Genomic DNA, 25,121 nt, shown 5'->3' on the forward strand with positions numbered 1-25,121 from the left:
GTTAAAGGGGGGTTGTGGTGGGAAAAATTAACATGGGCTCTTATAGGAAAACGATGTTTTTCGTAAATGTAAATTTGAGGGATAATTTTTTCGGTCTGAAAATATCAAAAGGCCCTGCTGGGTCGAATTCCGGTTCGAATGAGTCCTCATTCACCCGGATCTGTTGCCAACTGTGGCCTGTAGGCGTGGCTAAGAAAAAACTAAGTGGCTATATTTGTTTTTTGGAAAACAGGGAAGGAGTGATCGGATTGAACTGAAATTTCGAGGATAAGCTCCCGGGCCCTAGGAAAGCTTAACCTCTAAATTTCAGCCCAATCGGACAACGTTAAAGGGGGCTTTGGTCAGAGGGTCGAAACTTCCGACCCACTTTTACCCATGAACATAAAGTCGGAGGGGGGTGAAATTTTGCAAGTTTCTTAGTTGGAAATTGTGTTACAAAAGGAGATCACCGCTGTCTCTCTGCGACCGCTAGGACCGGAAATCGCTTAACATTGTGGTGGGTCGCCTCTTTAAAGAGGCACAAGTGTGCCTCCTTGATTTGTGCCTGCATGCTACTATGAGAAGGCAACCCATAATTGATAACTTAGCTAGGAAAAGGTTTTTCTACCCACCAAAACAAACCAAACCCAGAAGAATTATCTATTCATCAGAATCCAGCACAAATGCTGTGTCGTGTACTAGGCTATAATTTCGTTGAGGGCACCACTCCTCATGGTCATCCTGCAGGGCTGTTAGCAGTCACAGCATTGGTTAAAAATTCGTGAAAGGTTGGCCCTGATGCCACTATGAGGCCACGGGAACAGGATTTTTCTGTCAGGGATAGGGACATAGAAAAAACTTGACAGAGCGGAGACCCCAAAACATCTCATAACACCAGAACAGCTCCAACCTTTAAACCCAGCCTATCCTTGTCAGGGTTCACAATTACTCCATTCAAACTGGACTGTATCCACTTTCAATCTAAATGACCAGGTTTTGATTTCTTTCCCCGACTAAATATTATAATTAATATTTAATCAAATATTATAATTAAAAACAGGGGTAAGTTGAATCAAGATCGAGTTAAATGATGGTTGAATTGCACAGAAGTTGAGTGGCACGAGGGTTGAATTACTAGGAGGTTGAGCTGAAAGGGTTGAGTTGCACGGATATTGAGTTAAATGAGGGTTGTGTTGTACGAGGATTCTGCTAAATGGTGATTGAGTTGCACCAGGATTCAGTTTTACGGGATTCCGTCAAACAACGGTTAAGCTCAAGGGCTGAGTTGCATGACGATCCAGTTAAACGGGGGTTGAGTTACACATAAGTTCAGTTAAACGGGGATTAAGTTGCACGAGGATTCAGTTGAACGGAATTAGTTAAACGAGGGTTCTGCTGCACGTTTGCACCTGGGGTCTGATGCACGAGGGCTCAGTTACATGGGTTCAGTTACACGAGGGTTCAGTTGCAAAGGAACCGTCTATAATAGAGAAAAGCACACACTGAAAAATACATTTTATTTTACGTCAATGCCTCGTTTCAACAACCGCATACAAATTTATTGTAGATCAATAATTAGTTACACAAAGGAAACGTCACAATAAAGTAAAAGAACAAAATATCTTCTAATGCCAGCTATTGCACAAGTTCGAAGTTTGAAGCATAAGACGCATAGTATAATTAATATAAAAGAAGAAGCTTCTGTCACATATACTATATGTATCAAAGGTACAGTGACTAGTATAAAAAATAGTCATCTACTTCTTCTATGAACAGCCAACGGCCAGAGATCAAACTGGTTCAATGAGTACAGAGGTGTACTCAGAGTTTCCTGAAAAAGAATTTTTTTTGAAAATCACGTTTCCTTGATTATTTACATCAAACCAGATTTGCCTCTCACTCACTCTGACTATTTTTCCTGGATTTTTCGACAATTAGCCATGGCTTGACGCCCGCAACTACTTGATTTTAATTAAATATAAACGGACTCGGTCGATTTAAATATATATATATATATATATATATATATATATATATATATATATATATATATAGATATATATATTCGTGTCGATTACATTTTACGAAATACATTTTACAGATTACAGTTTACGAATGTTACAATATATATTGTAAAAGAGTTGAAATAACAATTTCTGACCGTGTTGAAACAGCTTTCTTTTAAGTTCAGAACACGCAGCTGGCCTGATTCGTTTTCAACTAAAAAAAAACTTATATACCTGGGACCTTAACAATAAATAGTTGCTCACAGTACTTTGGCAGTTTTCCACATACATGCGCCAATTACGCACACATGGTGATTCACAGTTCATGAACTTAGAAATAGCTTTTTCAGGTTAAAATGCTTATTACAAAAAAAAAAAAAAAAATGAAAAAAAAAATTACAGGAAAATCTATTCCAATATCTTCCAAGTAAATTCCATTTGCAGATTTTCTTGTGGGGTAAAGGATGATACACAATATGGTGGCCGGCATTTACCCCCGCGGAAAATACCCCCCCGTGAAAAATAAGGCTTTCCAATTTTGAGAATTTTATTTGAGTTTTTTTTTATTTCCGTAGGGGGAAGAAATTTTGGTACTTGCGTATTATGGGCAACTCACTCAAGTTTACACTGTGTAAAACTTGAGAACAAACCAGTTTCTTCGTTAGTTTTTTCAGCCTAGCGCGAGACAAGACAAAGACAAGTGACAGAATATATGGGAAATATATAATTTAGGCTATATGGTATAAAGAACTCTTTTTTGGATAAAACCCTGTTTTATATTGCGAGTGATTTCCCAGTCGACTCTTATTTGAAGAGCTTTATTTATAATCGGCTTATCTTTTGTTTGGTTATTTTGACTGCTGTGATTTCCCCTGGGAACAAATATTTTATCTCATTGTTGCCGATTGGAGGTTGCCAATAGAAGATTTTTTTTATTCGTTTTTTCCCGCCGAATCTAAAAAAAAGCCAAATTACTAGAATTCAGTCAATTTGGAACAAATTTCAACCTTTTTTTAAGGTGTGTCAACAGTACCACGTGGATCGCTTGGGACCAAGCAGAAGAGGGGAGAGAACCTACCGGACGCGCCGTATTGGTACCTGCCGGTTTTAATTAGCCTTAAATTGCCGGGGACAGGTGAGCAGGTCTCGACGCTTCCCTTGCTCCCTGTGATCTCTGTGCGGCTATTCAACCTTCTCTCTGACTAAGTGAGATACCTGCAGTATGTTTATTTGCTACATACAATGTGGAGCCAGCAGCTTGGATGGTCTCCAGTCTTGAACTTTTTATACCGTGCCCGAGCTGTGGGGAATGTTCACGCTGATATTGCGAAAACTGGAACGGACTTTTTTTTTAAAGCACTGATTCGTTAATGGAAGCAAAGAAAATATTGCAAACTGCACGAATCACCCAAGTGACCGACAGAAAGCTGCAGATAACTGTCTGGACATGCTTAAAATTTTTGAAAAGTGTGATGAAAAGCAAATACCTCTACCCCGTTTCGTGCTGTACGAGCCTGACGAAGTACCAGTTATCGCAGGGGAAACAAGTGCTACACTTACTCGTAAAGTTAACAAACTATGTGTCAAATTCGATAATTATGTCCTGTCGAAGTGCAACCCGCTGCCTTCTTTTGTCTCAAGCCCCCACACAATCATCCAAACCCTCTTTTGCCGTTATATTATAGAATCCACCTAAAACGCTGAATGACCACAAGGATCACAAAACTTTTATTGATAACTTGTGTGGTGACTCGAAGTCGGCGATAACTGAGCTTAGACCGGGAAAATATACTTGGCGCCTCGTTGTAAGTGATGAAAATGAAGCTACTGCTGTAGCTGATGCTATTAAATCTAAGGAACAATCGCTAAACTTACAGCAAAAGTTTAAGTGTATTACGGAATTGACTGTGTCGTTCCTGACAGTGTTACTGACGTCAGTTGCAGAACTTGATAACTAACCGCGCCGAAGTCTTCCGTATCTGCGAAAGTAGGTCGATCAATCTTTATTTTTACAACGAAGAAGATCTATAAGCAGCAACTTTCTCACCAGTGATAATTGAGTACAAGCGAATCCCCATTGATAAATTTAGCCCTATCCTTCCTCACTCCTACAGCTGTCAATCTAATGGAGATCTTTTCCAACGCTGTAAAACTTTTACTCACTGTTAGCGCTGTGTGGAGACAGGACATTTGAACAAGCTGGAAACCCCATGTCAAAATGAAATGCAGAGTGCACTGTGCAACCAAGTTGACCATCCTTATTACAGCTACAAATGTCCTGTCGCACAAAAACTTATTAATCTCCTAAAATGAGCACTAATCTACCCGTTATATCATGGAGTATTAATGGAGGCGTTTCAGTAAAATTGCCTATAAGCCAAACTCTATGTGACACAATCTATGTTTGTTGAGCAAGATTGCTTCTACTATCGTAATTAGTCATGCCACTAGACACTCCGGGGCTGGTCGGCCGAGTGGAGGTACTGCTGTTCTTGCTAGAAATGTCCTCATGCCCAAACACTTTCGCGACAGTGACTATTTTACGGCAGTCAAAATTCAGAATTATGTTGTGGTCTCAGTCTATTTACCCACCAATTGCCATAATGCTACATCAGAAAGACAATTTGATCAAGCTTGTCACCTAGTCAGTTCCTTTGTGTCTGATTATGAAGTGCAAAATCTAACAGTAATCATTACTGATGATATGAACTGTAACGTAGTTGATAACAGTAGCAGCTGTGCAAATATTCTGAGTAGAATGTGACCTCAGCTCTTGGCGGTTGAGAATACCCAATGTTTCACATATATCCATAACTCTGGCAGTACCTCTTCTTTGGACTTTTTCATGTGTTCCCCGAATATAAAACCAGACTCAGGATCCTCACTTATCTCCACCTTTCAAATCCCAGATCATATGCCTATTAGCAATATATTCCCTGTTCAACTTATTGCACAGAGTGGTCCAAGTGCAGACAATGACAGTAAATGGCATGAAACCCCTGACAGGGTTCGTGTAGATATGTTTATGTTCCGGGCTGTTAGTGATTCTATTTTGAAAAAGATCAAAGTTCTGTTTCATCTACTTTCCCAAAAAAAACTATTAACCTTTGCAGAGAAGCAAATATTGCTGAATAATTACTGTGCAGAGATCGTTCACGCTCTACGCTCTGCCGAGCGTCCTAGTTTACCCATATGAAGAGTACGTCTTGGAACTGAGAAACATGGTTGGTCAGGTAACCCTGACCTTGTTGATTCTTGTGCTCAATCGATATTCTGATTTCATGTCTGGAAGGAGTGTGGTATGCCATGGCAAGGTTTGGTAAATGAAATTCGTCTGAAAACAAAGTGACATTTTGCGGAAGTACTTAGGCAACACCAGGCTGAATCAGTAGCTAAACTATCGAGTAAAGCCACGAGTGAACATAATTTCGTATGGAAACTGCTCAAAAGAGATAACTCAAAAGCCTATAATGCTTTCAAAATTGCCAGTGACCAGTGGTATGGTTATTTTAAAAGTGAATTTTCCGAGCCTGATACGTCATTGTCAAACCAATATGAAAGGGAGCTTGATGGTTGCTTAAGCCAATCAATTGATGAGATCAGTTTTATTGTTACTCAATCTGCAGTTACTGAGTGCATTTCTAAGCTACAAAAGAAAACTTCTCGTGGTGTTGATGGCCTTTGTGCACAGCATCTAAGATGTGGGTCCCCTCTCCTGATTGAGCATCTGACCGTACTCTTTCAGATGATATTCTGTTGTGGTATAGTTCCTGATTTGTTCAGTACTGGTGTAATAACCCTGGCATTAAAGAGGGGAAAGCCCAAATACCAATGCTCTTCTTTGAGGCCAATTACGGTGCTACCAATTTTGTGCAAAGTTTTCCAGTTACTAATTATTAACGAGACATCTGATAAGTGTTATACACCGGATAACCAATTCGGCTTCAAGAAAGGAGTAGGCCGTGCCCATGCTCACCATTTGATTGCTAATTTACTTTTACATGCTCATGAAAATAATGAGCTAGTATATTGTGCTGGGTTAAACGTATCTAGAGCTTTTGACCTCGGTATACATCCGCGTATCTTATTGGCTGCTTATAAGCATGGAGTTATTAGTTCTGTCAGCAAATTGATACCTGATATGTATAAAAAGCTAAATGCCAGAGTTAAGGTCACCATCTCACCTCGTACGGTGGAACTCACTCCTTCAATTCCAGTAAAAAAGGGTATTAGACAGGACATTGTTACTTCTCCGCCCCTGTTTAATAATGCTGTCATTGTGCCACAACAAAACCATCTAACCACATGTATATTTAAAGACAGTGACGTTTCACTAGATAACAATGCTGATGAAATCCTTGATATTTGTAGAACAGCCTTTGGATTTGAGGAAAATTTTGGAATTGTCGATAGGGAGTATAAACGTATAGGTCTTCGATTTAATGAGAGTAAGACTGAGTTCCTGGTGTTCAATCACCGTTCAGATTGCCCGAAAAATGTTCAGTTAGGTGAACATGTTATTAAACCACAAGATACACTGAAGTATCTTGGTGTACCGATTGGGTCAAATCTTCGCGCCACGCGTCAACTGTTGAAATTTTTTTTTGCCAGAAAAGCTAGGATGCATATGGTTTACTAGTTGCGTTAAAGCTTAAATTTAACCGCCGTAGCTTAGCTAGCGTTTAAAATGCATTTGCTGTTCCTTATCTACTTGCCCTTGCACCATTTTGGTCTCTTCTTACTGCTTCAGATATTAGGGATATAAGGAAGTGTTTCTATAAGTATGCGAAATTTTTGCTATGGCTGCCTCTCTGGACTAATAACAGCTCACTATCCTCGCGGTATGGAGTTGCCAGTCCAGTGTCAGCGGTGCAGAAAAGAAATGAGAGATATCAGAGGCAGATTATTGGTGAAAGCATCTCTGAAATTGTCCGTCGCTGATAATACGTTTGTTCTTACATATAATTGCTCTTATTTGTATTTTTTTTTTCTTCTTGTCTGTTCTTCTTTGTTTTGGTTCTGTTTGTATTAAATAAAAAAACAAGTTTTTTAAACTGAAAGTAAGGAGCGACATTAAAACTTAAAACGAACAGAAATTATTCCGTATATGAAAGGGGTTGTCCCCTCCTCAACGCCTCGCTCTTTACGCGAAAGTTTTTATTGTTTTAAAAAATAAAGTTGTGAGACAGAGTCAAACTTTTGCGTAAAGAGATAGGCGTTGAGGAGGGGACAGCCCATTTCATATACGGAATAATTTCTGTTCGTTTTAAGTTTTAATGTCGCTCCTTACTTTCAGTTTAAAAAACTTGTTCTTCTTATTTAATTTCTGATCGCTTTTTATTTAATGCAGCTTTTAATTTGGCTCACCGTCATAGAATAAGTAAAAAAAATTACATAGAAATTTTAATTTTCTTTAGCTAAATAGCTGCCTCTTAATTTGGTTCTGACGTAATTTACAAATTAACTTACGTAACTCTAGTCAATGCATTGCTCTTTAAGGTCAAGTTCAAATTTCGTTACAATTCCTTAAAAATGACACCTTGATTACAATGACCGTTATTTCGAATAAATAGCTCTTATGAAAGTACTAAAAAGCTGTGGCTTAATGAGCGAGGTATTGACAAAAAGGTAACCTCAATCTCCTAACTATTATTTTTTGTTCGTTTTAAGTTTTGATGTTACTCCTTACTTTCAGTTGAAAAACTTGTTTTTTTATATTTAATTTCTGATTTTTGTTTTAAATAATGATGGGAAATCCGGCGCCTCCTTCATAGCCATGTCCCTTCCCCCATGAAAACTTACTTCATTAAAAGATCCTCCCATATAACCCCCGACCCACCCCCACCCCCCACTACCAGAAAAAATTCCCCCTGAAAACGTCTGTATACTTCCCAATAACCAATACTATATGTTAACATTGGGTAAAGTTCATAGCTTTCAGCCCTACCCCTGGAGGCTTCGAGGGATTAAGTCATCCTAAAAGACATAGCTATCATATTGTAGACCATGCTGACCAAAATGGCTATCTCAAAATTTTGATCGGGTGACTTTGGAAAAAAATGAGTGTGGGAGGGGGCCTAGTTGCCCTCCATTTTTTTGTCACTTAAAAAGGGCACTATAACTTTTAATTTCCGCTCCAATAAGCCCTCCCACGATTTTCTAGGACCACTGGGTCGATACAATCATCCCCGAAAAAAAAAAAAAAAAAAAAAAAAAAAAAAAAAAAAAACACGCATCCGTGAGCTTTCTTCTGGCAAAAAGTGGAAAATTCCACATTTTTGCAGATAGGAGCTTGAAACCTCTACAGTAGGATTTTCTGATGCGCTAAATATGATGGTGTGATTTTCATTAAGGTTCTATAATTTTTATGGGGTCTTTCCCCCTTTTTTCGAAAATCAGCCAAATTTTTTCAGGCGCGTAACTTTTGATGGGTTAGATTAAATTTTGATGAAACTTATATTTTTGAAATCAGAATTAAAATCTGATTCTTTTGATGTATCTATTGGTATCAAAAATCCGTTTTTTAGAGCTTCGGTTACCATTGAGCCGGGTCGCTCCTTACTTACAGTTCGTTACCACGAACTGTTTGATTATTATTATTATTATTTTTCCCCGGAGGCCCTTCATATGGAAGGGATCGTAGTATAAACTTAAAAGGGGGCTCATTCGATTGGAAATCGAGAGTTCTAGTGGCCTTATTAAGGGTCAAATGTGATTGGAAGGCAACTAACACCCCTCCCACGCCCCCCAGGACCTACAAGTCTCAAGGACCAACACATAAAAGTATCAAACAATTTAGAGAATTTCTTTTAGGCCCTTTTCGGGAACAATTCTCATTCCAACTAGTATTTGTTACCACGAACTGTTTGATTTGTCAGAATTTATTTGTTTCTTTTCATTTTCTTTCTTTATACTCCATCAGTGTTGTATTTTACCTTTATGATGGGCAATAAATTTATACATACATACATACATAGGGGGGGGGGGGGTAAAGTATTTGGAAAGTTTGAAGTCAAAAAACAATTCTTTCCAGGTATGACCTCTAAAAAATTGCAGAAGAATAGCGAGGTATCTTGAAATTTTGTTAACCAAAAAAAAAAAAAAAAAAAAAAAAAAAAAAAAAAAAGAAAAATAATCAATGTATCATTAAGTGTCTTTTTCCTAGTGTAAAGTGTTTTTTTTTTCAATGACCGTGTTTCCAAGCATCAAGTAGCTTACTATTATTAGGTTAATGTAGTGTTTCATCTACGTGTTTTGTGTTGATCACTGATCAACGTTTATGTTATTTGTGCCTTTCATTTATGTTATTTTACTATGTTCAAGGTTGGCTTTAAAATACACTTCAATATCTATCTATCTAACATGCAGAATACTTGTGCCAAACACATTTTCCATGCAGACCCGCTATACTTTATCCCCCCTGGATAGGCAAATCTATAGCCCAAATCTATTTCTAACGTAACGAAGAAACTAACCAAAAAACTGGTCTGTTCTCGAATTTTACACAGCGTAAACTTGAGTGAGTGGGGCATAATACACAAGTACCAAATTCCTTCCCCCTATGAAAAAAAACTCAAATAAAATTCTCAAATTTTGAAAGCCTAATTTTCCACGGGGTTATTCTGCGGGGGGGGGGGGTTAAACACCTAGAAGCACACATATATATATATATATATATATATATATATATATATATATATATATATATATATATATATATATATATATATATATATATATATATATATATATATATATATATATATATGTGAATAATCAAAATGACAAATGACACCGAACAGCTAAAGCAAAGGGCATAGAACAAGCATGAATCAAATTGAATTGCAAATGAAAATGTAAAAAAAAAAAAAAAAAAAAAAAAAAAAAAAAAAAAACCGGTTAGAAGACAAATCAAAATTACAATGGAATCAAGAAACGTGCTATTTTAGCACCGCTCAAAAAAAGAAGCAAGTGAAATTACTGCTGAGATTGTCAATCGTCTCCCAGGAGAATATAAATCCTATAGAAGTTATGTTTCTGTGAAGGATAAAAAGAAAGGAGAAATTGAATTACAACCGGAATTTCTTATTTCAACCAAGCGACAGCGAGGATCATATCAAATCCTGAACGAGTGACACGCAAAGAAATTTGCGGTTACAAAAGAAGCAACAGCGAGAATCACAACGTATCCCAGGAGAATAATAGTCCTATAGAATGTATGATTCTATGAAGGATAAACATGAAGCTAAAATTGAATTCACGTCAACATTTCTCAATTCAGTTGAAATATCTCATTTGTCACTGCATGACTTAAAAATAGAGAATTACACACATGACTTGAAAAATGACCGAGCGAAGTTTGGTCTCGTGATGCTATACATACCTAAAACCACTCAAAGATTGTAACAAATACACAAATAAAACCAAATAAGTGAATATTAAACGAACTTACTCTCGACAGTTTTAGAAGTGTTAACTGAAGGAGTGAGATGAGTCAAACCATTTAATTCACTTTCATCTGAAGAACCACAACGTCCAAAACGAAGTAAATTAGATTCCTCTTCTCCAAGTGTTTTCTGGGGGTAGCTGACACCGTCGCCTTTACTAAAAAGTAAATTTTGATAAACTTTAATGCTTAGGATATTACAAGTACGTCTAATTAGTGCTTATCTACAATCTGTTTTTGGACTTTGCTTCTCCTTCGTTCCTCCTTCTCTATCTCAAACCTCGTTTGGTATAGGAAGATGATGGAGAAACAAGAGAGTATTTAGCAGAAAAGATATATTAATTCACTCAACTTTTCATGACCTTTACTTCTGTAAATTGTAGCAATGTACTTCAAGTATTCTTTTAGCAATTGGGCTAGAATTTGTAGTTTCTGAGCAAAAATACCCTATTTGTACAAAATGTATTCTATCATCATTTTATTTAGGCATGGACACCAGAATATTATTCCAGGAATGGGAGGAAATGTGTCAAATCAGCAAAGAAAAGGTAGTGTGTATAACAATTAATGCAAATTACGTGGCAATGGTAAATGACGGAACTTGGGAAATCTTGCATCTTCCTGCCTCCCTATGTACGGACTTGCTTCTATTCTGCCTTGAGTTAAAGATACTGTTTAACTTAAATGAAGTTTTTATGAATGTAGAATGGGGTTTCCTAATATAAATGACGTAACTACTGTCAATGAATACGAGGTGTGGCTATTAAGTAACAAGACTGACACTGCTGCGGATTAAGGACGCATGCGTCAACCGCCGTTGACACATATATTTAGAGTGAGCCTTTCTCTGTATTATGCAGTTAGTCTCGCTTCTGTAAAGAACACCTTTTAGTGAGAGCCTGCGTTCCCTTTTGAGTTGTTTTTTTTTTGTTTTGCCAGACATGATGGTTAGTGTAATAGTAACAACAGAATAGTGAAACTTTATTTTAAACCGAGAAAAACTTCTAATTCACGGCAAGGTCACCCTTCAACGTTTAAAACGGATGAAAATATCGAAAAGAATTTTGTAATTTGATTCACTCTTATAGTCTATCAAGTATTCTCAGAATTGGTGAAACTGTAGGTATTGATAAAGAGTGAGCACGCCAAATATTCTACGGAAATTTCAAAGTGCGAAAAGTGTGTGCTAAAATGGTGCTTCTAAATTCTAACTTTTGAACAACAAAGAGGTGGCAAAAATGTTTGAACTTGTATTATTAATATTATTTTTTACATTTATTAGTATGATTGTTATTCTAGCAACTGTTAATAATATTGTATTCCCAAAAATATGCTTAGCGCTGCATCAATAAACAAATACACAATTATTATTATTTTTTACAGCACTGCTGTGTCTTAAAAAATTGAGTAGTGCAACAATAAAAAAAATCTTTTATATCCTTTTCACATAAACTGAGATTTTAAGAAAACGGTTCGACAATTGAAACGGTCTGGAGATAATCACCCGAGTCATGCACAAATCGGCACGCTCGATCTATTGGTTTAGTCAGAACACACGTATCCCCTTTCGGTTCTCTTGATACGCTCAATTTTATAATCTACTCAAAACGTGTTATAACCAAATTTTGACCAGTTTTGCAGACCAAAAAGCGTTAAAATCACGACTCTTCCTGAGCCACGAAGATTGTCACATAAGTCCCATCAAAAGATGGCCAAAAAGCACGATTGGAGCTTGAGAGAGATTAACTTAAAAAAACAAAGTTTTTCCGAAGGAAGTAAAGGGCGAAGTTGAAAATTTAAACGAACAAAAATTATTAATTCACAGACTATTTAATATATATTAATATAACTAGTATAAAAAAACCAACTAATTATGTTTCCCTATGCTTTTAGGATTATACAAATTTAGCGCTATACTGAAAACACAAAATAATATAGGACTATGGTACAGTAAAAGCAAACCAATTAAGAACGCTTTTTATAGAATCAAAATGTTATCAATCCCTTTTAGGATTTTCTTTATTATTTTACGTTTAATATGGTGTCACTTCTGCGCAATGGCTCAGCCCAATGACTGGCTCTCGTTTTGGTTCTTAAAAGGACATGTCATGATTAGTTTGTACACAAGTTCGAAGTAAGGCCATATTGATAGTATTAGGACTATAGACTAGCTTTAGAATTTGCATCATAGCTTGAAATTCACTCTTGTATAGAGAAAAATATTCGGATTTCCAGAGTTCATATTATGTCTTATTTGATCTTCATTTCAAGTGATACTAAACCATATTTCTTACAATTTAAGACTGTATATTACCCACTATTGGCATTATAGCTGGTGAGAGCAAAACGATGCTTGATAAATCAATCCAATATTTCTGTATGCTGTGCAGTCACTTCGCGGTTATTAAAAAATATTTACTTTTACGCTTATGTTTTTAAGATAATTTTAATTTTATACTGAAAGTTACTAATGTCGAAACTGGTGTAAGACGATGAAAATCATTACAGATTTGTTTAGTTTTGTCAAGTTACATATTCATTTTTGACTTTTGAATCAATAATCTTATTTTTTATACTTGACTTTTGTATTTTCAGTAAAGCCCTATTTTTTTATAATTCCAAAATCATGGGAAAACAAAATTAGTTGGTTTACTTATACTATTTATATTAATATATATTAAATAGGCTGTGAAGTAATAATTTTTGTCCGTTTTAAGTTTCGACTTCACTCTTTACGTCCCTCGGAAAAACTTTGTTTTTTTAATTAATCTTTGTTCGTTTTTGATTAAAATTTAATGCAGAAACAATGCTGCCATGATCTTTTTTATTTATACGGAATAATGCAGGCTCGTTTTAAGTTTTAATGTCACTTCTGAATTTCAGTTGAAAATATTCACAAATATGACCTATGGTTCAAGTGAACATACCCCTCGATGCCTATTTTTTAGGTTTCTTCCGAATATATTAACTGTTTTTGGCGCAAATTCAATTTTAAACCCTTATGAAGAAAAGCTGTAACCACTTTGCATCCTATGTACCACCCTACCTTTTTTTTTTATATAAATAGTTTTTCCATTTTTCTTTCCCTACTCAGCTTATCAAAAACTTGCATTTCCCCCTTAAGTCAAAGAACAGTATATTTCCGCTATTCGCCAAAACAGTCAATGTATAGCAGAAAACACTCCCTAGAGAATACGGAGAAAGTAGGTCACATTTAGACGTTTAACAATTAGCACTGAAAATACTTCCTAGAATGCAATATTTCTTATGCCATATAAGAACACCGAATTTACAACAATTCATCATTTATATTTTGATCTAGCTCATATTCACTAAGTACATAAATTGAAGCAAAAATTAATTCCATGGATTCAACGACTGATTTTCAACAAAAAATGGCAAGTCTGTTATTATTTTCCTCAGGTTATGAATGGAAAATATTTATATTGATAGCTTGTTCTATTCAAATATTTAATCATATTTTCTAAGGCAGCCACTGATGCCATAAAGAATTACCCCTTCTCTCTTTCAAGAAATAAAATTTCAAACAAAATATCATTCAAAACATTGAATATAATAAGAAATCACTAAAATTCTAATGAAGGGAGTGTGCAGGAGAAGCAGGCATGCCGCACCTAGTGATTTATCACTATTTCTAGTGATTTTTTATGTTGCCTGGTGATTTTCGTTCTATAACTAGTGATTTTTACCTAAATCTAGTGATTTTTCATGATATAGCGCGTAGATTCATGATTCAATTGAATAAATGATACAACAAGCTACCTATAAAAAAAAACAAAACACAAAATAGTGATTCACTACAGTTCCTAATATGTTCCAGATTAGCGTTTATGCAAATATACCGCCTTTGAAAGCACGTAGATGTGAGAAACAGCTTTATAATGAGCCATTAAGCATCTCTCTATGATGTTCTGGTGAACCGCTAGCCCTGGAAAAAAAAGGAAAAAAGGGAGACAGATCAGTGTTACCCATGCAAAAAAGTCATTTTCCTTGGTGTTCAAGGAAGGGGACTGTAATTATCCTACAAAAGGTTTTCGACCATGCTTATTACAATGGTGCACTTTTTATTTCGATTTGACGCCATTTTCAAGGGGTTTCAGACCTTTTTTCGAAATTACCATAAATTTCTTTTCGCAATAAACTTTTACTTCTAAGACCACAGTTCATATATTATCCAGTATGATCATTCTCTATCTCACCCATTATAAAAACCCGGACAGGGGTTTTTATGCAGAAACAGGCTAAACAAGCTAAGGCAGAAAGAAGTGGGAGGAGCTTTTTGTTCACGATGACCAGAAATGATCTGCGATAAGCTTACTGTTATATTCTGTCTACTGTGTCTAAGACGAACCAAAATAATAGTTACCATTCCTAAATTTTAAAGAGTTCATAGTGAATTCTTCCAACGGACTAATGAGACTCACTACGAGGGCTGGGAGGGGGAGTATACGGTGAGGGTCCCTTGTAAATCTCCAATTAAGGGTTATGGACCATAATTATTACAATGGTACCTTTTTATACTTTTAAGCTTTTCAACTTTAGAAGGGGCACAAAAGGTGCCAGTATTTGTGCTATTTGGCACTTACGGATGGCAAAACTGACTAAAATCACGTAGATGTGAGCAATAGATTTCAAATCAACCATTAAACATCTCTCTAAGAAGTTTCGGCAGCCCACTAGCCCCTAGCTTTTCCACTTGACATGGCATCAATAGTGCCATTTGGCAGTTGCAAGTGGTGGAATTCATAAATAAAACGTATATATGAGAGATAGCTTTAATGTGGCTATTAAAAATCTGTCTACGATGTTTTTGTAGCCCGCTAGCCCCACCCCTTGAGAAATGGCACAAAATGTGCCATTTTTGTGCCATATGGCACTTGCAGAGGATAGAATTTATAAAAAGCACGTAGATGTGAGAAACAGCTTTCTAACGAGCCATTAAACATCTCTCTATGATGTTCTGGTATACTGCTAGCCCTGAAAAAAAGGGAGACAGATCAGTGCTACCCATGCAAATAAGTCATTTTCCTTGGTGTTCAAGGTGGGGGACTGTAATTATCCTACAAAAGGTTTTCGACCAGGCTGATTCCAATGGTGCACTTTTTATTTCGATCTGACGCCATTTTCAAGGGGTTTCAGGGGTCGTTTTCGAAATCATAAATTTCTTTTCGCAATAAACTTTTACTTGTAAGATGAATCCGAAACAATAGTTACCATTCCTGGTTCAATGTCAAATGGCAATTTTTCCTCACAAGGCAGTTTTTTTGAATACACGTTTTCAACTTTTGATTACTATAGGCTGTGGTTCGCTCTTTACTAGGTTGCAGCTGCCGCTGCAACCATGATATGAAGGCATATTTTATAGAAAGTGTTATTTTAATGCATGTTAGCTATAAGCCAGAGCAGGATAGATCTTGTCATGGAAAAAAAAAAATAGGAAAGGGGGATAAATTAATTACTCAATGACAGATTTTTGACTCAAAACAGTGAAGAAACTGTTTTCTTTCTTTGTTAACGCCGTAAACGGCACGTCAAGCTCAAATATTGATAATCATAAAAAACTTGAAAATACATCTTCGATATTGTATGCTCCGTTTCAAAATAAACCCCCCTACTGAGTTGGTTCCTTTGATGGATTGCATTCTGCAGGAGTAGACGGGCAGGGTTGCCACCCCTAGTGATTTATCACTATTCTAGTGATTTTTTCCTGAATCTAGTGATTGTTCACACCACAGCACCTACATTCATGATTCAATTGAATAGATCATACAAGAAGCTAGTTAAAAAAAAGAAGCAAAACAATGATTCACTACAGTTCCTAATATGTTCCAGATTAACATTTATGCAAATAAACCGCCTTCGAAACTTCGATTTCTCACCACATGCGCATATCAGATATAGACCTCAGATCATTATCATCAAGATATTGGGCGAACTTAGTTAATCGTAAACTTGCAAAAATGTTCTATGCTTCCTATTTCACAACATTTGCTCAGGCCAAATTTTGTCTTCATGTTAATTTTGTTTCTCTATAATCTATCAGTTCTAGATTTTCTTTTGTTAAAACCTTCGAAAGTGGAGTGAATGGTGGATATGAATTCAACCTCTACATCTGCAAATAAAACAGAAATGGAGTCATTGAAAAATAAGATGTTAGGTATGCACAGGGGCGAACCTCCAGCATTTTTATTGGGGAGGGGCTCATATCTGGACAGTCAAGGGGTTATGGGCTGTATAAAACCAAATCCCCCCCCCAATTATTGGGATGAGGGACAACTTTCCCCTCCCCCCAAAAAAACCACGCCCCTGGGTATATATTAAATATAATTTTCTAAATAAAAAAAGACAATCATTGAAAAAGAAAATAGGATTGTAATATAACTAGATAGATTGAATTAATTGTAGTTTGATAATTGAAGTCGGTTGGGAGAGAGGGGGGCATCTACTCTGGGAATTGTCTAGCGGTTTTAATCTTTACTTCTAATATCTAATCGAAACTCCAATAATTCTCCATGTTCTCTAATTTGTAATTGAAACACCTAATAAGCGCAGTTAACATCATATTCTTAAAGTTTTTGAATTTATGTGCTAACGTATCAAATAGTTTGGGGCAAAGAACTGTAAGAATGGAGTTACAATAGTAATCGAAGCTCTAGAAATGGAATTTTGATATCACTCAAAATATCACTGGCTTATTATGTTGATTCCAAATATATAAGGTTCATTAAGCTTAACCCATAAAAGGCTAAGAAACTGCGAAAATTTGCCTGATTTTCGAAAGTGCGAGGACCCACAAAAAGTCAAAGAATTTTAATCAAATCAAACCATTAGATTCGGCGTATTAAAGAAAACTACTGTAAAGGTTTCAAGCCCCTATCTGCAAAAGCGATGAATTTTGTATTATTTGCTAGAAGAAAAATCCCAAATACGTGTTAATTTGTTGTTTTTTCCCCAGGGGCGATTGTGTTGAACCAACCGTCCTAGAACATCGGGAGAGGGCTCAATTGAATGGAAATTTAAATTTCTGGTGTCTCTTTTATTTGAACAAAAAGACCAGATGGCTACTAGCCACCCGTCCCACCTCCCTTTTATTTCCAAAAATTGTTCAATCGAAAGTTTGAGATAGCTATTTTGTATTGCATAGTTAACATGTTCCGAAACTATAAGCTACCTTTAGATTAGCATGGCCCTCGCAGCCTCTGAGGAGAGGTCTGGGGATGAAAGTATGCTAAGGATAATGTACAATCTATGAAAAACAGTTTCATAGCCACAAAGACAAATAGCGGGTAAAAAACTGCATTGGACTTGTATAACTTGGGCTATATATTTTCACTTTAGGGGGTGAGGTAATGTTGAACCCAGTAAGTATAGTGCTACATCTGTCACAAAGCAAAACTATGAAAGCGCCTTAAAAAAGATAGAAGAAAAAAAGAGACAAGTTTCGAATAAGAAATTTTTCTGCTTTAAACAGAGGGCAGGAAAACCATTTTTAAGTCTTAATCTTGGCTTTAGATTCTTTCATGAAAGTTTCATTCGTATAGCAAAACAAGTTTCAAAACCAGTCTGTTCTACTTTTAACAAATAACCACTTTAAAATTTCAGTAGTGAGAAATATCTATAAAGAGTCACCTTATTGATTGTTTGTTCAATGTCAACACATTTGAGATTTATGCAACGGAGAAGCGACCCCCTAACCTTTTAACTGACACTAGTAGGGTTAAAGAGAAAAAGAGATTAAAAAGATATAACATTGGGAAATCCCAACAGGTCAGCCAGGGTCGACCCAGCTCTAAATGGGTACCTGGATAAATCTGAGGAAGTTAAACAGGAAGGGTGTGCGAATGCACAGGATGGCGGGCCCCAAATCCCCCATTGCATTTCATGGCTGAAGGACCATGAAACAGAGATCAGCACGGCCAGTAGGGACTCTAATTTCAATGCCGTATTCTTTACATTTACCATTTTTACTAGTTTATTTGTTAAAAAAAAGATAACTATGTTATATAACATAATGAAGTTGATACATTCAATGGAAATAGTTTACGAAAAAATTTAATGTAAGCAACGCAGTTGGCTACCCTTAAAATCTTTAACAAAGTAGAGCAACCGGTTCTAGGCGTTTACCCCCCAGAAAATACACCCCGTGGAAAATAAGGCTTTCTAAATTTGAGAATTTTATTTGAGTTTTATTCTTTTATTTCCGTAGGGGGAAGGATTTTGGTACTTGTGTATTATGCGCCACTCACTCAAGTTTACGCTGTGTAAAACCCGAGAACAAACCGGTTTCTTCGTTAGTTTCTTTCATCTTAGCATGAGACAAGACAAAGACAAGTGTACAGAATAGATGGGAAATATATAATTTGGGCAACATATTTGCACATAGGGGGGGGGAGGGAAAGTATTTGGCCAGTTTGAAGTCACAAAACAATTCCTTCTAGGTATGGCCACTAAAAAATTACAGAAAAATAGCGAGGTAACTGCAAATTTTGTTAAATAAAAAAAACAAAAAAAAACAAAAAAAAAAAAACAATCCCAGTATAAAGTAAATGTAATGTTTCATTTAAGTGTTTTTTTCAAGTGTTAAGTGTTTTTTTTTCAATGGCCGATTTTCCAAGTATTAATCACTATTATTAGGTTAATGTAGTGTTTCATATAAGTGTTTTTTGATGATAGCTTATCAAAGTTTTTTATTTGTGCCTTTCATTCATGTTATTTTACTATGTGCATGGCGGTATATTTGGCTTTAAAATACACTTCTCTATCTATCTATCCAATATGCAGAATAATTGTACCAAACACATTTTGAATGCAGACCCACTATACTTTACCCCCCTCCCCTAATATGCAAATCTATAGCCCAAATTTGTTTCTAAAGTAACGAAAAAACTGGTGTGTCCTCGAATTTTAGTACCAAAATTTGTTCCCCCCTACGAAAAAAAACAAAAAAAAAACTCAAATAAAATTCTCAAATTTGGAAAGCCTTAATTTCCACAGGGGGCATTTACCGGGGGGGGGGGTATTTTCCACTTTTCCACAGGGGTTATTTTCCAGGGGGGGGGGTAAACGCCGGCCACCAGAGTAACCATAGGAAATGTATGTTAAATTATTTCTGTCTTTACTACAGGGCTTTTAGTATTTTACAATTCATTACTGTTGCAATTTCATTACTCGTTCAAGATTTTAGATTTTGCCATATTCCCAGAGACCCGAGGCTTGTAAAAGAAAAAACTTTGAGATAGAACCTCAGCCCACCTCTTCCCCCTACATCAGTCCCCATTAGCTAAGTACATTCCAATCTTTACTACAGACCATATTGCTTAACATTTTGACACGTTTTCAGAGCTCGCACTTGTCTAAAGCTCAAAATACTCAATTTGTATGGAATTCATATGAATATATTGATAACATGGAATTGTTTATTACATTTATTGGATAATGTCAGTTACTTAAATGTGTGTATTTTATACTGGAAATCGTTATTAACTTTTTTACTCGTTTTCATAGATATCAAAATTGTCTATATCTCACAATTGTCAATATTTATGGAATTAATATGAAATTATTTATATTATGTAATGGTTTTTTTACATGTATTTGTTTCTGTGCATTTATGAACATTGCGTCTTGCATACATAACATATTTCATAACACAGATACCATTTTTATGATATATCGAACTGCTCATCATAACAACATAGTCAATTTTTATTGACTTCAGATTAAAAAATTGATATAAAGGAAAAGTTTTTTACAGTAAGTTTCGAAGTGCTGGTTATTACATGTCAGTATGTCCTACAGACCATATTGCATAACACAGTGACACGTTTTCAGAGATCTCTCACTTGTATTAATATCATCAGTGGCAATTTGTCTTTAAGTCATAGGAAAATATTTTTAAACAGGAAACGTTCTTTACAGTTATTGGAGAAGGGCACTTTCGTACATGTCAGTCTTCGGTATGGGCCATATCGATTAAAAATCGGATTGTCGAACTTGAGTTCACTGTATAATCCGACAATCGTACTCGTCACTTTTCAAGCTTTTCCGCATGCTTCATACACAAAAGCGACACCACGTTGGATGACAAAGTCTACAATATTAACTGTAATTCTATAAGTGCTACATCACTACTCATGACAAATTACCATAGAAGGCATCCACAGTTAAGTCAGCTAACAACAGATTGATGAATGTTAACAAAATTGTACTTGGGACAGAATTTCCGTAGTCAGTTTTTCAAATTTGATTTGTTGGCAACTTGCCAACTTTTTTTTAATACTGGGATATCCACTTGTTTTTAATTTTTTATCATTTTTTACCATTCAATACCAACTGATGATTCTATACTACTGAGATTTTAGTGAAAATTGAACAAAATCGAAGAGCAAAAGCTGGAAAGACAGGTTTGAAAAAAAAGTTAGCAGCAAGCAGACCAAATATACCAAAGACAATTTATATATCTCAGTAGCCGTATCTAACCTTGCACTGGGAACTGTTACAGCTGTTGTTCCAGTAGAGTCATAGCCCAAACATAGATGGGGTGACCGAACTTTAAATTTGGTGCCATCCCCTTTGCTAAAAATTGTGAGCAGATCATAATAAAGTCCAAATTTCAGGTAAAAAGGACAGCATATTGAACAAGAACAAGTAGTAAAAATTTTTTGACCAGTAGCATAACACCTTAATACACACAAAAAAATCAAATAAACAAATCTATACAACCAGTCATAGTAAAGAGAAGAAGATGAAAAAGATAAAGGCGAGATAGGAAAGAAATATAAAAAAGGAACCGCTGCAGTATAGAAGAGTATGGAGTTATTTCTACGCAAAAAAATTCAGTAAGGCGTAAAAAAGATCATGCATGTATAGGTGGAGTTGGATGTAGCTCCTCTTGGTATAATTTTCATAAAAAAGGTCAAATTCAAAGTATATATATGGCTGTAGACGTTTCGAACTTTGTTCTATGCCCTCAGAAAGAATATAGGAATCATTCTGTTACTTTATTGCATACTTCTGGCAACAAGTGGTATTGAACATAATTTATTTTATATTCTTGTGCCCTCTCTAGTTCTTTGCAACAATACTATTTTAAAAATTAATAAATAAAGGCTGTTGTTGAAATAAAAGCTCCTTTTAGGAAATAATGAACATTTCACTGAAAAATATTGCAAAAGTACAGACAATGCCATCTATAGAGTGACGATTAATTAACACTTTAACAAAGGCTTTTCCACAAAGCCAGATTCTTAAAACGAGATTTAGAATTACCCGTGGAACACAGAAGCTTATAAAAAAGATTGAAGAATTCCAAAATATGGAATGGTAAAATTTATAAACCTCGATGAACGACTCAACAAAATTCCTAATCTAAATCCAAAATCTCTTTTTCGAGCCAAGTTGTCAAACTCGCAATCTAGATTAACAACTAACGATCCTGATTGTCAACAAAAAAACAATTTTAAAAGTCTAGATTGCCAGTGGAAAAGCTACTAAATCTCTAAATTTCTAGTTAAAATCCCAAAGACAGTGAAAATTAAATCTTATTGTTTAAGTTACTTAAGTGAAAACTTACACTACAATATATACCTAGCCCATATATATCCTCATATGCAGTTATGCAGTTTTTGACAGTAGTGGGCGCAAAATTAAAAAAAAAGAAACATGGGCGGAAAACACCCAAAACTAAGCTAAAATCGTATCAAGGCAGTATCCAGGGGGGGGGTTACCCGGTTTGAACCCCCCCCCCCAAAAAAAAAAAATTGACCGAGTCGAAAATAAGTCGAAAATCAGTAAAACCTAGGTAAAAATCAGTAAAATTAGTCGAAAACTGAGTCAAAAATTAGTAACCCCCCCCCCGAAAAAAAATCATGGATCCGCCCTTGAATCGTATGACAACAAACAGCTTAAGAAGATCTGTTATTGCCTTTGGGGATCAACAGATTGTTAATGTTTAATATTTTACTGACAAAAACCGTGGTCAAATTTAATTGATGAGTTTAGCTTAGTTATTTTCACGATTCATCATGGCAACACCGACAAAAATGTGCTACTTCCCTAAAAACTTCAGGTTTGGAACAACCAAAAGGAAATTCTCTGGAAATCACGGTTTTCAGATATGAATAGATTTAAGATTAGCCAAGGAAAAAAAATCTTTTACTTAGATGTCCTAGGGCATAAAAATAGCTCTGAAAAATTTAAAGAAAATTGTCAAGCCGTATATGGTGGTTAAACTAGGGTAGGGGAGGGTAGCCTTTAAAGGGGAGGGGGATACAAACCATATTTAATTTGTTTTTCAAAATCACTCTATACTGTTTTGTTAAAAATTAGCTTTTAAAATTTAGTTTATAAGTAAAGAACACCTATTGAGCCATTGCAGTTAAACGAGGGATTGCAGTTAAACGAGCCATTACGTTAAACGAGTGATTTAAAGTTGGGTTTATTATATTCTATAAATTGCTTTTTGGTTGAGAAAAGAAAACCCCTAGTGGGTTGTCCGTTGGCACCAACCGATGGATTGGTTCAAAATTAGATATGGAAAATTGCTACGACACTAAAAATCTTTCTTTCAAAGGGAACAAAAAGTTAAACATTTTTTCCACTCGGGAAAGGATAAAACTGACCCTATACTGGGCAGTGGTGTCTAAACAGTCCCGTGTTCATAAGGGAAATTTTACATAGGTAGGACCCATCAACAACTTGATGAACCTTTGAATAAACACAAAGTTTCAATAATCAATAGATAAGTCCCTGAGATTCAAAAATAAAAAATGACAACTTTGATTCTGTTTTGGCCCTGCATATCTTTTTGAGGAGGCAACTTTATTATCTTCTGTAAATGGCCTACCGCAATGCAATCTTTTAAAAAGGTTACTGAGATAAAAAAAAATATATAAACAGAAATTTAGCTATAAAGACACCGGAGATATTTTCTTAAGCCCAATTTATAACAACTTAATTTAAAAAAACTCGAGCAATATTTTCGCCCAGTCTAATTTAAGACAACCTGCATACCTTATGAAAGTCGAAGTTGCAGAATGGCGGAGTCTATTGCCAGGCAACGAATACTTATTCAATCCAATCGGTGATTTTTCTTTCATTTATTTCTGGCTAGGGTTTTTGATTCAGTATATATTCTGCTCTTTTGAGATTCACTTCGAAAGATTGAATTTTTTTTTTTTTGAATTCTTGTCAAAATATTTGCTTGTTCTTCGTCTTCATATTTTGCCGCTTGCTGAAAAAATCCTCGTTTTCTCACCTATTTTATTTTATTTTTCATTTATTATTTCCTTTCCTCTCTTGGTTTCATAAGACACTAAAGAGAAGGTAAACCATAAGTGTCTTAAATGAAATTCTTAGTGAATAGTAAAAAATAAAATAAAATAAAAGCTCTTAAGTAAAATTTCTAAGGGAAAACTAGAAAAAAAAACCCAACAGTTTATCTCTTGAAAAGACTATTTCTGCTTTAACCGACCATAGCCATGCACTGGTAACTTTATTTAGCAAAACAATTTCAAAAAGGCATCAAATTTTTTTTATATATTCATTTTTGTTATGTTTTTACGAGTCGGACAAACACTTGGGGGGGGGGGGGAGGGGGGTCAACCCCCTAATTGCCCTAGATAAAACCTTGGACAAGACTCAGGGGATAAGAGAATAAAAAAGTCCCTCGAATTCTTTAGAAAGTTAGAAAGCTCTCTTGTAAAATTTGAAAAGTAGGCTGAAGCCATTTGTACATATCGGAGAGAATTTTGAACTTTTTTTTTTACATATCTAAGACACAGGGACAAACTACCAGATAAACAGTAATAAAATTTAGACACGTTTAAGGGTACTGACCTGGTAAATATTGGAAAAAACCATAGCTTTATATCATCACCAAATATCTCAGCAACATTATTAAATTTCCCTAAATGAAAACCATCTTTATCTGGTCCCAAACGGAAGACAGGAGGCCGGAATGACTCTAGAATTAAATCAAAATAAAAAAAAGGTATAAATAACGTCCCCAAAAATATATTCACAGGTGGTTCGAAGGAGATGAAAATGATTATATAATTAGGATATAGTTCTACTAATGGTGCTAGTCGTAAAGCTTATAAACATGCTTGTGCACAAGATGGATCCTTGCATCCATAATTACAATGGTCTGGAGGACACACAGTCAAATATTTTCCAAAATCTAGAGGGTATGGGGAGCAATTTTTTTTTTCGCTTTTTTCGATAAAAATACCAAAGAGGCAATTTTTGAAATCTAGGTGAAAAATGGATAATTTTTCGTGGTTGGCCACTTCTTAAGGAAACATGACAAACCAACAAGTAGTTTCATTAGGTTAGATTAATCGTTTATTGGGCAATATTTTATATAGCCTACTATTTAATCAAACTCATAAAAACCTAGCAAGCAAAAAAAATAATTTTTTTTACAAACCCTACATTACAGCCTTCAACATCCACCATAATGGCACAATTTTTTACACCCACAACTTTTAACAATAAGACCACTTTTAATTTACAATACAGGAAAAATGACTTTCAACTTCTCTGGACTATAAGTAATGTTGCTCAAGACTCGATATTTGTTTTTTTTTCAGAGAAAGAAATCCATTTATTAAAGACCAATATTCACAAAAAAAAAATCATATCAAACAGACCTACCACGTGAACATCTA

At 35.4% G+C, this 25,121-nt stretch overlaps 1 protein-coding gene across 2 annotated transcripts in view; it reads right to left on the minus strand.

Annotated features, from left to right (window-relative positions):
- Nucleotides 1–1,481: 1,481 nt before the first annotated feature.
- Nucleotides 1,482–25,121, minus strand: part of LOC148955070 (palmitoyltransferase ZDHHC15B-like) — a 62,368-nt gene continuing 38,728 nt past the window's right edge. Inside the window, exons 8-11 of one of the 2 annotated variants that reach the window (XM_089100037.1) lie at nucleotides 24,289–24,415; nucleotides 20,932–21,027; nucleotides 10,438–10,589; nucleotides 1,482–1,810 (exon numbers count right to left, since the gene is read on the minus strand). In XM_089100037.1, coding sequence (XP_088956163.1) covers nucleotides 1,770–1,810; nucleotides 10,438–10,589; nucleotides 20,932–21,027; nucleotides 24,289–24,415 — 416 coding nt within the window. In that variant the 3' untranslated portion in view covers nucleotides 1,482–1,769. The remainder of the gene's footprint in view (nucleotides 1,811–10,437; nucleotides 10,590–20,931; nucleotides 21,028–24,288; nucleotides 24,416–25,121) is intronic. The other variant, XM_089100045.1, reaches the window with a different exon arrangement.

Source organism: Artemia sp. Qi Xiang Cuo, chromosome 2, assembly GCF_049724085.1.
Source record: "Artemia sp. Qi Xiang Cuo chromosome 2, ASM4972408v1, whole genome shotgun sequence".
NCBI lineage: Eukaryota > Metazoa > Arthropoda > Branchiopoda > Anostraca > Artemiidae > Artemia > Artemia sp. Qi Xiang Cuo.